At 37.8% G+C, this 18,815-nt stretch overlaps 1 protein-coding gene across 1 annotated transcript in view; it reads right to left on the bottom strand.

The window, feature by feature from the left end:
• Nucleotides 1–650: 650 nt before the first annotated feature.
• The window catches only part of bdh2 (3-hydroxybutyrate dehydrogenase, type 2), a 34,735-nt gene continuing 16,570 nt past the window's right edge, over nucleotides 651–18,815 (bottom strand). Inside the window, exons 4-9 of the mRNA XM_039759220.1 lie at nucleotides 12,038–12,146; nucleotides 11,540–11,600; nucleotides 10,311–10,424; nucleotides 3,982–4,040; nucleotides 2,171–2,263; nucleotides 651–1,049 (exon numbers count right to left, since the gene is read on the bottom strand). Coding sequence (XP_039615154.1) covers nucleotides 996–1,049; nucleotides 2,171–2,263; nucleotides 3,982–4,040; nucleotides 10,311–10,424; nucleotides 11,540–11,600; nucleotides 12,038–12,146 — 490 coding nt within the window. The 3' untranslated portion in view covers nucleotides 651–995. The remainder of the gene's footprint in view (nucleotides 1,050–2,170; nucleotides 2,264–3,981; nucleotides 4,041–10,310; nucleotides 10,425–11,539; nucleotides 11,601–12,037; nucleotides 12,147–18,815) is intronic.

Below are 18,815 nucleotides of genomic sequence, written 5' to 3'. Positions count from 1 at the left end.
TGAAAGAGCAAGCAGCTTAAATTTCTTGGAGATACTATCACTGAAAAACTCAAGTGAGTACAACACATTTTGGCTCTTGTCCAAAAGGTTCACCAGTACCATGAAGACCGCCTGGATTTCTCTATCTGTTCTCACTAACTTCCACAGGTGCACAGTAGAGGTCGGTCATCATCACTCTCTGCATCAACATCCTAGTATAGCTCCTGCTCAGGTTCAAGAACGTAAAGAACTACAGTGTGGTGAAGGCGGCACATAACTTTACCAGCTCCCAGCTGCCTTTTCTTCAGGAAACAACACTTATACCACACTTGCAGCCTTATAAAAGGATTCTTAACGACCTTAGCCATCTTTCACAGTCACGTTTCGGACTCCTCCACTCTGGCAAAGTATACAGGGACATCAGCACTCGCCAGTAAATTTAGGGATAGATTCTACCCACAAGTCATAAGATTGCTGATCAGTCAATCATAAAATATTGTAACATAACAAACCATGTACATAATACTTACAAATACACATTTTATATATTATATATGTTGTTGTTCTAACCACTTTATAATTTTTATTTATTTTTGGTTTTGAATTTTTGGCGGTTCTGAGGAGACATGCAAGTATGAATTTTGTTGTATTATTTGAACATGAAAATAAACTTGACAAGAAATTACATTTAATTGAATTAAAAAAAAATAAAATCACATCACAGTCCACTCATTAGCTGCCTGTAATAAAATCAACAAAAGCATTGTGTTGGTGATAGCAGAGCAATATAAAACAGATGAAAAGCAGTTCATTTTAAATATCTTTAGATGGGGAAGTGGATAAGCCACCTTCGAATATATGATTCATGAAACAAAGACAGAGATTCACAAGAATTAGATTCTTTTATGAAATATATTTTTCTTAGAGTATTCCATAATTTGCTGACTAAAGTAATGTAAAACATTTGACCAAAGAGATTTGTTCTTCAGAAGTAACTGCTTCCCATGTTCTTTAATTTACAGACTCCAGCCCCCATCAATTATATATTCAGATCCAGTTATAAAGGCAGCCTAAAAGAGAAAAACAATAAGTATGATGCCTTTTAAAAAATTGTGTTATATAAAAAACAATTTACAGGAAATGAAAAAGAAACAATAAAATGTTGTTGACTTTGTAAAGCATATAATGTAATTTCTTATGTACAATAAAGGTTAACTAACTGATTTATTAACTGGGCTGGGACAGTGGATAGCATTGCAACCACACAACCCTAAATCCTAGCTTGGGCACTGTTTGCCATTTTTAAGTTCTCATTGTTTATATATTGTTTTGTTTTTTTTTAACCTCCCCAAGTACTTCAGTAATATTAACAAAGATGTGCACGTTAAGGCTAACTGAGGCACGTGAGGCTAACTGGCTCAAAACTAATGAACACGTTTGGAAGTGTGCCCTGCAATGTGAATGGACAGGCTATGGCCCACTGTAACACAGCACTGGAGTAAAGAGTTTCAGAAAATGAAATGAACAAGTCAAATTATAGAACAGATGCAATAATGAACAAATGTGAATCCCTCTGTAATAAACTCAACATGGAAACTTTATATTAGAGAAGTACAATGCAATGTCTTAATCCAAAATATAAATCTACCAGGCATGTCTGGGGATATCTGAACAACATTCTCCACAAAGACTAGCTTAAAACAAAAAATATGTGGCCTTAATATTAGTGTTTATTAATTAAATTCTTGATGCTATACAAGTTGAATAAATAATTAAAAGTATGTCAAAGTATGTAGAACTTTGTATTTTCATATAACATTAAAATTACTAGAATATCTTTTCAACAAAATCGAGGTTCTATTCTATTCAGCACAGTATTTTATGATCTATGACCAAACTCCAGAGGGAGCATCATGGAATCCAACAAGTCATATTTCAAATCAACAGTGCCTGCATCAGGCATGCTTATAATTACCATAAATATGGCTCATACTATGCTCATCTACCACTTTATTTATTTATATGGATACTGCATATCAGTACAAATAACCAAATTATCTTCTGGCCTTTTTCCAACTATAAATTACTAAAAATTAATTTCCTTTTACTGATTTGAATCTGATACATTCATCACAGAAACTCTTCTGTAAAATTTCTTCAGTTCCTGTTGATGGAGAAAGTATCTACTTACCTCATCTGAAGCTAGAAACACACATAGATGTGCCACTTCTTCTGCTGTGCAGAATCTATTCATCCTCTGCCTTGCAACAAAATCATTTAGTGCCTAATATGAAACAAAGTATTTGTTTCACTGATTAAAAATATTTTTTATTCCTTTATACAATGTTGTATTTTAACTAGAAATACAGAGCAGCCCAATAAATCAGAGTGGTTAATATCTGCTTCATTTTCTAAGCCTGTCCTTTGCTGGCAGACCATCGATTTGTTACTCATTAGTTATCCTATTTGCCTAGATACATTAAATCTACTTACAAAATATTTTCCATTTATAAAAGAAACAGGTATTTAACAAATGACAGAAGATTAATACCATAAGCAGGTATTTGCTAAATCATAAAGGCATGTGCAGCATAAAGTGTTTCTTACACTATGAAAAAGATCTTATTAAAAATGAAGTTACTCTAAGCAGTGTATTTTTTGTATTTCCCTCTATTTGGCAGTGTTTTACAATACTACAATGTGTACTTTACTCATTCAAAATTTTGCATAGTCTATTTGAATTATAAAATGTACACACTGCTATTTTTTCCTCCGATTTGCATAAGCAAGAGGAAATGGAAGTCTCTCTATCAAACTATAAAATGCCTATTTGAAATAAATACTTTTTTTTCCCCAAAAGATAAAGCTTCATGACACTGCATTGAAAACATCTAAGTAAGAGTGACATTTTTGTACGGAACAGTCACCTTCAAAAAGATTGTACTGCTAGTGCTTATCTACACCCAGTATTCTAATGAGGAGTCCCAGGCCAGGCAGGAGTGCTTGCTTGTATCTGGCTGGAAGAAGAACCTGCTACTAGGGCTTTGTAGCTGTATTATTACTTATTGTGTATTGAATAGGAAGGCTGAGTCCTCCGCTTGCTATTCATTTCAAGGAGAGGTCGTGACAAGGGAGTGCCCAACAGCTTTTGGATCAGATACAATTGGGTCAGGACATCCACCAATTGTTTCATGGCCCCCCGGTGCATGGTGAATTTTTTTGCAGGAAAGATGGCAGAGAAGATAGAAGAAGAGAGTACACTGATATGTAGAAGATGGAGCAGGAGCACTGAGCATGTTTGGTGGCATGAGCAAGATAACCAATCATGGAAGAGCAGAAGATGGAATAGAGAGGAGATGGAAGACAAGTGAGGGCAAAGTAGAAGAGAAACCAGTGTAATATGATAAGGTATGAAGTTCTTGGGGAACTGAAAATGTACTGAGATGTTTTCAGTAAACAGATTCTGCAAAAGATGTTAGACTTTGTCCAAAGACAATTAGAATTTACTTTTGAAAAGGTGAATGGGAAAGTGAGGTGATTTTTTCCTATGTTTGCACTGTTTCTGGGGTTAATGTGGAGATTTTTAAAATTCCAAACCCTGAGTACTGACATTGGGCAGCCACGTATACCACATCCTAAATGTTATTAAATGTGCCAGTCCAGTAAATGCATTTAGAGTCTGGGCAGACCCCACTGATTTCCAGAGCTGTCCTTTGGCCACCCCTGGTTTCACACCTATTTTCTTTAAAGCAGCAGATGCCCATAAAAATCAGCATTTATTGGTGAAAATCTTAATGATATTCAAGTTGTATAAATGTGTGTTGTATGGGTGATAAAATCAGAATTAAGTTGTACCAGTAAAAAATAAATTAAAAAATAAACTTTTGTTTAACTCTTTAATATGGGATGAACTGTACAAAGTCCCATGCAATACTTTTGTGCTATCCATAATGGAAATTTCAAGCAATGTTTCATGTTACAATATAAAGACATTACAATTACCTGTTCTGGGTTAGGCATGGCTTGGATTCGTTCCCTTAGCGAAGGTGTATCTACCGTTCCTGACACAAAAGAAAATCAGGTTGTATAATTGTACCCAAAATTGAAATCGTGATTGAAAAATGTACATTATAATGTTTATAAATGCTGCAACTTTAGATAGTCTGCCGTTAATATACCCAGTTTGATCACATCAAATAGCACAGTGAAAACTCACAGGGCCCTCTGCAACAGCAGATGTTTTGGCCCATCCCCTAAAAAAAGTTTGCTTTAAACTCTCTAGCCACCCCTCTAAAAACAAAATATTCAAATAATAATAATTCTTTATATTTATACAGTGGAACCTCGGGTCACGAACATTTCGGAACATGTACAAATCGGGTTACGACCAAAAAGTTCGCCAAACTTTTGCATCTGTTCACAACCACACACTTGATGAACAAGCCAGTTTCCCTTCCAGTTCGTACGCGCCGATGATTTCCGCACGTGTTCAGTCTCGCCCTTTACAGTACATTGTTCTCGGTCTGACGTGCATCGCGCAGAGGGACTTTACCTCAAAACTGTAATCTCCTCTCCACCTAGTTCCTCCTTACTTCCTTCATGTCAGAACTCTACTTATGCAAGGTTAGTTTTCTTGGTTGTTTATGGTTAGTTTTTGTATAAATTACGGATTTTTCAAATGTTAATTTTTTTCCCTGTGCTTAAAACTCATTAAAACAAAAGTGTTTACAGCAATCGTTCGTAAGGCTATAGCGTGAACTAATGTTAGTTTTCTCTGTTCAAGGTTTTCTCAGTGTCATTCAATATTTTTACATTTAGGTTACTATTACACTGTGCATTCTATGGTATAATTAACTATTTTTGTGCTTAAAAATCTTTAAAAAATATATATTTACATACAGCTTGTATGTCCGGAATGGATTAATTGTATTTACATACAATCCTATGGGGAAAATTACTTCAGGTCACGACCAAATTGGGTTGCAACCAGAGTTTTGGAATGAATTACGGTCGTGACCCAAGGTTTCACTGTATAGCACTTTCTCACTACTCAAATCGCTTTACATAGTGAGTGGGAAGCCACTTCAATCACCACCAATGTGTTGTATCCACCTGGATGATGCAACAGCAGCCATTTTGATCATGTATGCTCACAACACATTAGCTGTTAGGTGGTGAAGTGATGCGAGACAGCCAATTAGAAAGAGGGGATGATTAGGAGGCCGGAAAGACAAGGCTGTGATGGGCAATTTAGCCAGGACATTGGGATAAACCCTATGCTTTACAAAAGATGCCCAGGGATATTTTATGATCACAAAGAGTTAGGACCTTGATTTTATGCCTCATCCGAAGGACTGCACCATTTCTACAGCACAGTGTCCCCATCACTGCACTGGCATATTGGGTTTCACATTCAGACCACAGGGTAAGCCCCCCCGCTGGCCTTCGCCAACACCTCTTCCAGCAGCAACCCAAGCTTTTCCTGGATGGTCTTTTTTCAGAGACTGTGCTGTGCCTGGTCAGTTTGTTGCAATTCAGAGGAAAACTACTATGGCGTTAACAATAATAATGAAACATTTTGAGCATCCATTGTTTTTATCTACTTACTTTTGCTCAAATTCTACAAACTGTTATTTCTACCTCGGTTCATTTTTAATAAGCTCATGATCAGTATGCAAAATATCCTATGGTAATTGGGATATGGTAGTCTTGTTGACTGAACATTAAAATCTTACTTTCGCTCTCTGGAATGCAAAATAAATTAGATATGCATACCTTAACTGATAATATTTTCCATATTTTAGGCATACAAATTGCATTATGCACGGATACGTAGTCTGCAAACAAGAAACAGCCAGCATTATGTGGAAAAGTTGCTTTTCATGACATATGTAACTTAAACACTTTCTGTGAAAGACCACTGAAGCTTTGCTTGGATCTCCTGGCAGGCCCTGCTTACTCGTGCTCATTGTTGGGAATTGACGTCCTCTTGATAGCACTGCCAAAAGAATAATCTCAACAACAGGCTTGTTTAGTGAACAAATAAATACAGCAACACTGCAATGCTGCAAGGGGTTCTGGTCTATTTGCTTCCTAAGAAAGTGTCTCATTCTTGAACCCTCCCAAATCAAGAGATGTGGGTAGCTGCCGCACAAACTTTCCAGTCCCATCTACTCTGCTCTCAGACACTAATCTTGCCTTGCCAAGGCTGTGAAGCTCTCACAGACTGTTTTTTGGTCCTACCTGTAAAAAACTCCCTGCACTCTGTTGCTGGCACCAAATAATTTATAATGTCATACAATATGACACACCAATTTTTCAGTTTTATTTTGCTTAAAAATATAAAATAAGCATTTTTCTGTTTTAAAACTAATATATATTGTTTTGGCTACCTTTGCGCAGATCTTCTTAATGGTTTGAAGGGATGCATTTCCTTCTTCAGCAAAATTGAAAGCAATATTTTTTCAGACTCTGTTTGCAAAGGCCTTAGACAGAATTTTAATTTCTGCATTTAAGAGGGAATTCATCTCAATAGTATTCACATTTTAAAGGATATTACGTTTTCTCATTACAAACTGATGAAAATGTCTGTTGGAGATTACAGGTTTGTAGGTATGCAGCTTTTCCATTTAGTAAATAATGGTTTCTAAGATTTCAGATAATGTAAATGGTTTATCCATCATGTCTATGCATGATAACATAGCTATACCACAACGCAAGACCATTACTGATTTAAACTGTGTTACTCACGTATTATTCTCTGAAGAAGTTATGTATCTTTCTACCTTTAACATTTTTGAACCAGCAACAGTACCCACAATTTTGACAGTGTTCTGGATTTAATTTATATTTGATGTGTTAAGATTGTCTAAAGCATTTTCTTCATGTTTATAGACTGAGTGATATGAAGTAAGTAATTACTGCTCAGCTTCTCCTACGCATAAGAAATTGTTTTTCATTTGGAATGCTAGTTTTTCTGAGTTGGCAATTTTGCATGTTCTTTGTTATGTTTACAGATCAATTAATTCTGTTATTGTTCTGTTTTTTATCTTCCTCTTAAGTGGAGCTTATTTTATTAGTGAATGGTAAATGTGTGAAGACAGAACTTTAATAAAAACATCATCTGCCTCTAGAATTGGGTGTAATTGCCAGTTACTAATTTAAAAGGAGCTCCAAGATAAGTTGAGCATGATCAGAAATTATAATGGCCTTCTAATTGCATAATTTGCTGCAAAATATAAATATTTTTAAATAATCATTCTTTTCAAATATTTGATGTACAGGAGAAAAAAAAGTAAACCATCTTGGGTATGAATAAAAAAAAAATTCCATTGGTATGATGTTTTAATATATAGCATATCTGCATTGATTACCCAGGCTACCTAGTTTTATACTTTATTTTAGTGGCCAGTGTGCTTTCTCACTGAACAGTAAACCAAATTTTTACCTCTAGAACTTTTTTTGTTTAATTAAAAATCTGTTCACTCACCCTTAAACACAATTTAGTTAAAACTGGTGGGGATACTCCCTTTTTAATTTTATTTTCATACTTGTTCATTTAAATTATCAGATGAGTAGGCTTCAGCACTTTCACATGCTCTCAGAGTAGTACTGTTAATCTAATCCACGAATGTTTATTCAGAGAATCATGCATTGTTAAGACCAGCTTCAAGTCTATCACTATCACAATATACTGTCTTTTTATTCTTATTCTGTAAACCCCTGTAACTATTTTGGAGAATACTATGGCATTTTATTCAGTAGACAACACATATATACATTTTTGTTAGATATTTTTTTTTTTGTTGTATTAAACATGGTCTACATCAGCAGTAAGCTATCACTCTAACACCCAGTCTGTTTATAATACTTTAACTTCTTAAAGGATTACTATTAAAATGGCAGATTAACAGAAATTTAGAAGTCAGATTTTCTAGCAGCTAACTAAGTACAGAGAGGCTGCAGCAGCCATTCTATGTTTTGTTACCTGTGCTATATATATATATATATATAAAGCACTATGCAACACTGAGATGCATTCAAGGACTTGGTAATTAGTAAGAATATGGTAGTGCAGTTGTTGTACATTTCAGAAATCGGCTGGTACTAGGTCAGTGGACAACTAACAATGGCTTTTGAGTGCCTGCTAAAATGTATTAATTCAAGTCTCAAATATTTTGTCAGCTGCTTTTTGAATATACTGCCCGCCTTAAATGCTCTGTGTTATCATTTGAAATTTCTTTGATTAGTTTGATTTTCTAACAATGCATATTTCTTGTTTTAAGTGAATGTAGGATTATATCATATATAAAATGACCACACTGACAGTTTTGTTAATTTGTAACAGTTTCTGATAGGAAAATTAATTAAATGATATCAGAGAATTTACTAATATTTAGTAAGGGTACTTTTTGTGCACAATATCCACAATGGCTTTTATGATGTGACTCAAAAGTTGATGCATAACTGTTTTTTAATGTCCACTGTCAGTAATTGTTGTAACAGTAATGTACCTAATATATAATACAAGGAAAATAGAAGTTATGCAAGTCTAGATATTAAGTGACTTTAAAAATTAAAAATAAAACTTCACAAAGACAGGTTTATGACATACTGCTAATGTTTTGCTAAAACACTTGGCATAGTGATTAGCAGATAATTATACTGGAAAGAATACAAGTCACATTCCAAAATATTACAAAAAAGGGTAAAATAAATCTTTTCTTCATAGAAACAAAATCTACACCTTTTGTCTGCAGAAAACAAATATTAAAAATGTAAATAATTACACAATTAAATAGATATGAGAGTCTAACTATATATTACAATTAAAGTAATATGTAACAGTTTCTTGTTGGACAGCTTGCTTTTTGGCACCTTCTACATATTTAAAAGGTTTTTCCCAAAATTAGCAAGAAAGAATTTGTCACTTTCGAACAAAATATTCATTGAAGACACACTGTGTCAAACAAATTCCATTTTAAATGGATTGAGGTTTAGCACTTCATGCATGTCACCATAATAAAATAAGTATGAAAATACAAACAGGGTTATATTCATTATTGAACAAAGTTAAAAAAGTTGGAGCATTTTTAATTTTTGTTTACTTCAAAGACAGAAATGCCACATTTATAAAAATGTTTAATGTTCAGAAATAACAGTGAATCTAGAAATTTAATTAGAATATATATATATATATATATATATATATATAAAACACATTTTCTGATAGAATTTTACAATATAGTTTACTTAAATAAACTAAGCCCAAATAGACTTTTGGTGGCTCAACAGCTTTCAAAGAGAACAATACCAATTCAAGAGATCTAAAACTTGTATTGACTGATATCCTGCTGTTAGTGGAGGAGGGTTTATGGCCAAAAATATCTTACATAACATTTTTGAAAGAGTACCTGACGGAGAGTTAAAATTTTAAAAGTCTCAAGCTAAAATTGCTGCCAGCAATGATGTTGCCTGTGATGGATAGCAGGCCATTATGTGGGCAGGAAATTAGAGCCATTCATGAGCCATGGGGTAAATAGGTTTGGAAAACCAAGTCCCTACAGTAAAGAAGAATAAAAGAAACACAATCAAACCACACACCAAAATAAATAAAAAAAAGAGCACCAGTTACAAAAATGCAGTATCAGGGGGTAATAGTAGGCCAAGATTTAATGTTTAAAATCCGCCTAGAGCTGGCCCCCCACCAAAACTGAGTGGTTGTACAAAAAGAAGACTAATGAGGGAAGTCACCAGGAGATCCATGATTACTCTGAATGAATTACAACCTATAGTGACTAAGATTGAAGAGACTATGAACACAAAAACTATTCCCTGGGTACTTCACAAGTCACACCTTTATGGGAGAATGACAAAGAGAAAGCCACTGTTTTTTAAAGATACCCTGAAGTCACCTGAGCTGTTTGACCCACAGACTAAACAACATGTTCGGTACAAGCCAAACACTTATACATTATCAAAAACAGACCATCCCTACCATGAAGCATGGTGATGGTAGCATTATGCTGCAAGATGCTTATCTGTAGCAGGCCCTGGATGTCCTTTGAGGGTAAAGAGTCAAATTAATAATGCAAAATCCTGGAGGAGAACCTGATGCAGTCTACAAGAAACTTGAACCTTGGGAGAAGATTTGTTTTCCAGTAAGGTAACAACTCTAAGCTGAAAGCCAAAGGTATACAGATGGTGCTAATGTCCAATAGAGAATTTGTGGCTGAGCTTGAAAAAGGCCGTTCCCCATGTGACCTGACCCTAACTGCTCTAAAGACATTGCTAATGACTGTGGCTTGATCTGTAGCTTTAAAGTTACTTACCAGGACAAATGCAGTTACAGCGAATACCTTGCTCAATGAAGTCCGCTGCCACAGATTTAGTAAGTCCAATAACAGCAGCTTTAGATGTGCTATAAACACATCGGTTCACAACACCTTTGGCAAGAACAGAGCCAGACGTAAATTTTGTGCTCTTACTTTAGGATAAAGGAAAATAAAAAAAAACATGACTCTTATTTAGATGGCCAGAGCCCACTTTACCTTACTGTTTGGGATAAAGCAAGCAAATAAGCAAGAAACAACAAACACAAAATGTTACGTTCCACTTTTTTTGTTTTTTTTTTTACACTTTAAATTAAAGGAAAGAAACAATATGTTTATCTGCCATGAATTATGATCTCTATCTTTTAGAGATAAAATCTTTCTTGCAAAGTATTTTTTGGCAGAGAGTGACAGTTACAACTCTGTCTTTTTACACAAAATAAACCAATGTCAATTTTGCACTCCTCTGTGTGATATTATCAAAAGCATTTCATTAATTTAAAGCATAAATATTCATTTAACAAAAGTCTAAAGTATAACCTGGTAGAATGGGTAAGTTGTCAGTAGCCAAACTGGTATAGCATCAATACAGTCTGTCACAGACTACACAAGAAAACAGCCAATTAAAGTTGGCATTTAATGCTGTATCTGATGTAAGCTGAGAAAATGTCTCTGGGGGGAAGGTAAAGCTAGTAACTCATAATCTCATACTCACTGCTGTAGAGATGTAGAAAACAGGCAAGACAATTTTAATTTGGTATGCCAAACTGGCAGAGATTTTAAGTAGTCTTATTTTTGTTTATATTACAATGCCATAATAATTTTAAGTCTAAAATGATGGCCTCCAAAACTATGGAATTATCTGCCTGACATGCCCTTTCGCTTTCAGAATTTACTAAATCAAGACACCGGCTGAAGAGGCTATACTATATTGTATTGTTGCTCCATTGCTAGCACTGCTTACATTGCTATTGTTCATTTGTTAAGACTACGAAATGTTCCTGACCCCGGTCACTCTGATTTTCTATTCTGTTTTCTGCTGTGCTGCCTGCCACAAATGCTACTTGGACCATGCCACTCACCATGAACTTTGGACTAACAAGAAACAACTGATCACAATAATACAAAAAGATTTGTAACAAATAGACTTTTCTGAAATTACTTTGCACAGTTACCTTGTATTTTCTTTACTTTTTAAAATGTGAGAAACCCATATACTGTATGTTTACCTTTGATGGATGATGCCACAGAAGACATATTAATAATATTGCCAGACTTTCGCTCCAGCATCTGTGGAAAAACACACACTTGCTCTAAACTTTGCAAAGCCAATACAGTGTATTTTTTTAATTCAACACTCTTTAATTCTTTTTCAGAACCTATTAATCATATTCCTGGGATGAAGGGAACCAAAACTGATCCTAGGATCACTGGATCCGAGTGTAAGAGACGTGGCATTAAACTGTAGGGCAGACACGTCCACAGAAACACTCATACCAGACCAGTTTAGATTTGCTAATCAGTCCAAAATGCGAGTCTTTGGAATGTGAGAGAAGGTCAGAGTACTCTTAGGAAACCCGTGCAGGCACAGAGAGGACAAGCAAACACCTAATCAGACAGTGTTAGTGCTGGGACTGAAATCAAGTATTCTGAATTACTAATGCAACAGTATTTAATCAACCTTAAACTACTGATTACAAAAAAGTTACAAGAAAAAAAAAAATCACCTTTGGCAGAAAGGTTCTTATCATCATGTACATGCTGCGAACATTTACGTTCATTGTGAAGTCCCAGTCATTTTCAGTGCAATCCAGAACTGAGCCATGATGGACAAATCTAAATAAGGATTGGATTTATAAGTTAAATACAATGTTAGAAGTAGTTCATGAACTTTTATTCCTGACCGTTAAAGTCAAATAAATATCAAATTTACACCTTTTTAAATATAAGGCCAAGATTATACACATTATGAATAAGTCACAATAGTTAAATGAATTCAGTATTAAAGGTAGAACTATGTAGAACGAGTTTAATGTTTCTACACAGCCATTTTAAAATTACAAGTAAAATTCTGAAATACTGGTAAAAAATTAAACAGTTTGTTCTTCTGAATCAAAATAAGTATTTAACATTGGACACTGGGTTATGGATGTTAAAAGTTTTAATGCACACAATGCTCAAGAAATAAATTACATCGTTGCAAGTTTTAGATTATATTGATTGAAGAGGCAATTCATTTGATTCACTTGATAGTGAAAGACAGAAAGAAAATTAAAATGTTCAGACAATAACTATCATACTAGAAACAAGGGTTCAAGTGGGTTGCAGAAGCATTTACATGTCACACACATAGTTTTGCATTTTTTCATTTGACACAAAAGTATTCTGCCCACAAAACACCACGAGTAGATTGGACTTCGGTTGTTTGAATTGCAAGAAACTCTAATAGAAGCTGATGAATGGCCTCCACACCTATCCTGACTGCTCTGGAGGATGCTTTCTTTAGGCAATCTTAATGCAGCTTGCATTTGACTGAAGATGAGTGTTTTCTGTGCAAACTGTTCCAGTGTTTGAAGATGTCATTATCTATGTTAAAAAGAACATTGTGTCACACGGCTGGGGGTGGTACCCAGCCGGGATGCCAAGGAGGACCGGAGGAGGTCTTGCACCTCCTCCAGACCACGAGGGGGCGACCGCCCTGGTTGCTTTGGGGACCACAGGTAGACAGCATTGAAGCTCAGCCCTGCAGGGGCCTGTGGTCACCACCAGAGGGTGCCCCAATGCCTACAGAGCCCTGGACCTCAGCACACCCGGAAATGCTGGGGGGGAAAAGGATTGGGGACACCTGGAGTGCTTCCGGGTATGCAGCTGGCACTTCCACCACACTGGGGAATGTCGGTGAAAGATTGCCGGGAAGCACCTGGAACACATCCAGGTGACTATAAAAGGGGCCGCCACCCTTCATTCAAGGCCTGAAGAAGTGAGGCATTGAGTGTGAGGCCTGGACTTTGGGGAGTCTTGGGGGTTTTGTGTGCACTTATAATTGTAAATACTAGTGTAAATAAACGTGTGGTGATGCTTAAACACGTCTACCTGTCTGTGTCCGGGGCTCGTTCCACAACATACATAAGTAATTCTTATGAATATAAAAAATTTGCTGCAAATACATAATTTGTTGTGCAGTTTTTTATTTTGATTTCCAGATAAAGCAGCTTTAGAATCATTTAGAAAGCTGTGATATTGACAGACATCAGAAGAAGTCGCCTTTCCTCCACTCTAAACCCTACATACCTGTAACATGACACTAAGCAAAATACCCTATACTGTTAGCAATTACAGAGAAAAAACTATTTTAATGATAATGCAACAAGTGAGGCCAATGTGTGGTAAAATGCAACAAATGGATTTAAAAAATATCAAATTTACTTGAGAGTCAGAGAAAATACCCTTTATGTTACTAAGTTAAGCAATATGAACTCTCTTTATATAAGTAATAAATAATAGTACTATGTATAGCAGGGCTGTCAAACTCAAGACCTATGGACAATTTTAAAGCAGCATCAGAATCAATGTACAAAACAATACCAATTTATTTATTTTAGAGGGCCTATTCCAGAGGTAAACCAAACTGCTTTACAGCATTATAAAATATAAAAATACAAATTAAAAGTAAAAGTGAAATAGTCCAAATGCATGCAAACAAAAACATTAATACAAAGAGGAAGGCCTCAAGAACCCAAAAAAGCCTTAGTACACAAATAAGCCTTGGCTCGGCCTTAAAGGCATTTACAAAAGATATAGTCCTAATAAACAGAGGTAGACTTGTCCTCAGGCACAAGGTAGATACTAAAAAGGTACAGTCTTCCTTTGATTTCAGACAAGAACTGGGACTAGAGAAAAGTGATTATGCTGAAAACTTTAAAGATCTTGGTGCTGATGCTGGACAAAGTACAGTAACTCAGTTAGGTAACATGCAGAGCAGTGCAACTAAAATTGGCAAAATCCCATGCCTCGCTTAGCAACAGTGAGCATCCTATTAACTGCATTCTGCACTTATTGTAGCCGAGATAACACAGACTGATTAACACTCAAGTAAAGTGCATTGTAGTAATCTAGTCATGAGGCAATAAAGACATGAAAACCGAACAAAAAACTTGAGCTTAGAAATCTGAGGTAATAAAAGCTGCTCCTGACACCTGAATTTGACTGACTCATAAATCTGAGCTTGAATCAAGAATAAAACCCAAGCTCTTAACTGTTGAGTTGGGTGTAAGACTTCCAAAACCTACACTCAAATTTCTGACTTTGTCAGTAGTGAAAAAAGCAATCAACTCACTTTTGTTTTCATTAAAGCAGAGGAAAACTTTCTGCCATCCAGATTTTGATCCAATTAAAACTCACAGTAAGGGACTCAAGTCACTGAGTATCCTCAGATGTCAATTTCACCTGAAAGGCAGTGATACATTATATTGTGCTGCTTCAAGATATTTGCTATTTGCCAAAGGAAGCATATAAATAAATAACAATATAGGACCAAAGACAGACCCTTGAGGAATTCCACATGCCAACAGAGCAGAGGAAGAAAAGCAATCACCAATTTTAACAGAGAAAGACCTGTCCCTAAGTTATGATGTAAACCACTTCAAGGCTGTCCCCTGGATGTCAGCCATTAGTTCTAAATGAGAAGAGATGTAAAAATTGAGGTCCTGACTCAAGTAGTAATAAAAGACCCCTGGGCATCCTTTAAAACAGTAGGATGTACCCAGATATCCTGGCTAAAGTGTCCATCATGACTTTGCCTATTTTGGGCCCCCTAATCATCCCCTGTTCCTTATTGGCTGACTAAATTTCTCACCCCGTCACCATCAAATAGGTAGTATGCAATGCGTGTACTGGTGCAAAAACCATTGCCATGGCATCATCCAGGTGGATGGTGCACATTGGTGGTGGTGGAAGTGGAGACCCCTAAAGTCTATGTAAAGCACTTTGAGTGGCCAGAAAAGCACTCTGCGAATGTAGCTCTCACTAAACACTGTGAATCTGCCATACTTATGAAATTAAAAAGTCTGTTTTTGAAGATTTCATGATATCTCCAGTCTTTCTTACTTACATCTCTGTTCCACTCTCCTACAGCTTCTTCTAAGAGACCAAATGTCATCATTCAAATGTGAGCAAGCCTTAGACCTTAACTGGAGTTTAGATATCTAAAATTGTAGTGCATGACATAGTAAATAAATTGACAAGCTCCAAGCTTGGTATCTAGTGAGGAGGATGGGAAATCCTGGATGGACAACAAAGAAGCATTAGTGAAAGCATTAACAAAAAAAACTGATAATATATGAAGTAATAGTCTGATACTGATAGGTTATTGTCTCATCTTTTAAAGCCTCTCTTGGTGACTCAACAAAGAATAAAATCAGGGAATGGTCTGACACTGAAACAGCATCAGTAAAGACAACACGGATTGAGAGGCCCCTTGAGAAGAAGAAAAAAAATTGTACGTACATGGATATATGTAGGACCAATCATCCACTGTTGTAAATTAAAGGAGATCATAAGCTATATAAACTTCTTGTTTATCAGTCTTTTAGAGCAGCTGTATGAATATTAAAGCCTCCCAAAAACAATTGATCTGTACTAAGCAACAGTGATGAAAGAAGCGCAAAGAACTAAATTAAGAACAAATACGAGAAATAGGAGGTCTATAATCAATCATACAGTGCACTGGATATAAAAGTGTTATCTTCAACAATGGTACCTCGAAAGTCTTAAATTGCTCCATCTGCATTAAATGCCCTTTAAAATAGTTTCTGAAGACCACAGTAACACCACCACCCTGATCCAAAGATCTTGAGGTACTATAAAGTTTAAAGTTCTGCAGGACAGTTTCAGTAAGTGGGGGCAAAGTCACTGGCAATGACTTTCAATGACATTATTTAAAACAAAAGAGTTACTCAGTAAACACCTCACATTCATCAGCACCATTTCTGCTGGAGGTAACTCACCCAACTGCAGTGGGGCATTCTTCATTAATCTTAAAACTGTCAAAGTTAACCACAGACTAAGATATAAATTGTCTTGCCTGCCTCCAGCGCTACTGCTAAAAAGTAATGAGAAGACATGTATATCCAGTCAAGATATTATGCCATCTAAAGTGAGAATATGTAATGGAAGCAGACATGGCACCCAAATTAGTTTCAGAAGTCATTGCCCTAATGCTGGCCCAAATGACAGTCTCGTTTCACTTTCACCGTCTTCTGCACCACTTCCACGAGAATGGTCAAAACCACAGAACTTCAGCTCGAAGGGAAGAACTCCAGAATGTCCAAAGTTGATAATTCTCACAACAAGCATAAGCACGAAAGCAAAATTCTTCATATATATTCTGTATCATAAACAGAGTGGAACAATCATAATGAATACCTGTCAATATACCACCAGAAAGCAAAAATAAAATAAATCCCATAGACAAACAAGCAATAAAAAACAGAGCAACAGTGTGCCAACAAACACACTGGTGCCTCCTTGCTGCCAACTTTTGCCAAAACATTTTAATTAATGGCCTGTGATGGTCGCACTTTTCTCAAAAATTTAAGACAGATTTATTTTCTCTCTATTTACATTGCCATTAGAATAAATTTATAGTATCGGCTCATGTTTATTTTTGCAGCAAGGTGAACCACACCAGTCTGTAGTTAGAATCAAAACTGGCTGCTTCTAATAAAATCCATCCATCCATCCATTCTCTTCCGCTTATCCGAGGTCGGGTCGCGGGCAGCAGCTTAAGCAGAGAGGCCCAGACTTCCCTCTCCCGGCCACTTCTTCCAGCTCTTCCGGAGAATCCCAAAGGCGTTCCCAGGCCAGCCGGAGACATAGTCCCTCCAGCGTGTCCTGGGTCTTCCCCGGGGCCTCCTCCCGGTTGGACGTGCCCGGAACACCTCACCAGGGAGGCGTCCAGGAGGCATCCTGATCAGATGCCCGAGCCACCTCATCTGACTCCTCTTGATGCGGAGGAGCAGCGGCTCTACTCTGAGCCCCTCCCGGATGACTGAGCTTCTCACCCTATCTTTAAGGGAAAGCCCAGACACCCTGTGGAGGAAACTCATTTCAGCCGCTTGTATTCGATCTCGTTCTTTGGTCACTACCCATAGCTCATGACCATAGGTGAGGGTAGGAAGGTAGATCGACTGGTAAATTGAGAGCTTTGCCTTACGGCTCAGCTCCTTTTTCACCACGACAGACCGATGCAGAGCCGCATCACTGCGGATGCCGCACCGATCCGCCTGTCGATCTCACGCTCCATTCTTCCCTCACTCGTGAACAAGACCCGAGATACTTGAACTCCTCCACTTGGGGCAGGATCTCTCCCCCAACCCTGAGAGGGCACTCCACCCTTTTCCGGCTGAGGACCATGCTCTCAGATTTGGAGGTGCTGATTCTCATCCCAGCCGCTTCACACTCAGCTGCGAACCGATCCAGAGAGCTGAAGATCACGGCCTGATGAAGCAAACAGGACAACATCATCTGCAAAAGCAGTGACCCAATCCTGAGTCCACCAAACCGGACCCCTTCAACACCCTGGCTGCGCCTAGAAATTCTGTCCATAAAAGTTATGAACAGAATCGGTGACAAAGGGCAGCCCTGGCGGAGTCCAACTCTCACTGGAAGCGGGCTCGACTTACTGCGGCAATGCGGACCAAGCTCTGACACGGTTGTACAGAGACCGAACAGCTCTTATCAGGGGTCCGGTACCCCATACTCCCGAGCACCCCACAGGATTCCCGAGGGACACGGTCGAATGCCTTTTCCAAGTCCACAAAACACATGTAGACCGGTCGGGCAAACTCCCATGCACCCTCCAGAACTCTGCTAAGGGTGAAGAGCTGGTCCACTGTTCAGCGACCAGGGACGAAAACCACACTGTTCCTCCTGAATCCGAGGTTGACTATCCGACGGACCCTCCTCTCCAGAACCCCGAATAGACTTTTCCAGGGAGGCTGAGGAGTGTGATCCCTCTATAGTTGGAACACACCCTCCGGTCCCCTTTTAAAGAGGGGACCACCACCCCGGTCTGCCAATCCAGAGGCACTGTCCCGATGTCCATGCGATGTTGCAGAGACGTGTCAACCAAGACAGTCCTACAACATCCAGAGCCTTAAGGAACTCGTATCTCATCCACCCCCGGGGCCCTGCCACCAAGGAGTTTTTTGACCACCTCGGTGACTTCAGTCCCAGAGATGGGAGAGCCCACCTCAGAGTCCCCAGGCTCTGCTTCCTCATTGGAAGGCATGTTAGTGGGATTGAGGAGGTCTTCGAAGTACTCCTCCCACCGACCCACAGCGCCCGAAGTGAGGTCAGCAGCGCACCATCCCCACTATATACGGTGTTGACACTGCACTGCTTCCCCTCCTGAGACGCGGACGGTGGACCAGAATCTCCTCGAAGCCGTCCAAAGTCGTTCTCCATGGCCTCTCCAAACTCCTCCCATGCCCGAGTTTTGCCTCA

Source organism: Polypterus senegalus, chromosome 7, assembly GCF_016835505.1.
Source record: "Polypterus senegalus isolate Bchr_013 chromosome 7, ASM1683550v1, whole genome shotgun sequence".
NCBI lineage: Eukaryota > Metazoa > Chordata > Cladistia > Polypteriformes > Polypteridae > Polypterus > Polypterus senegalus.
Note: the sequence above shows the minus strand (reverse complement) of the source record. Positions and strands in the feature narration are given on the sequence as shown.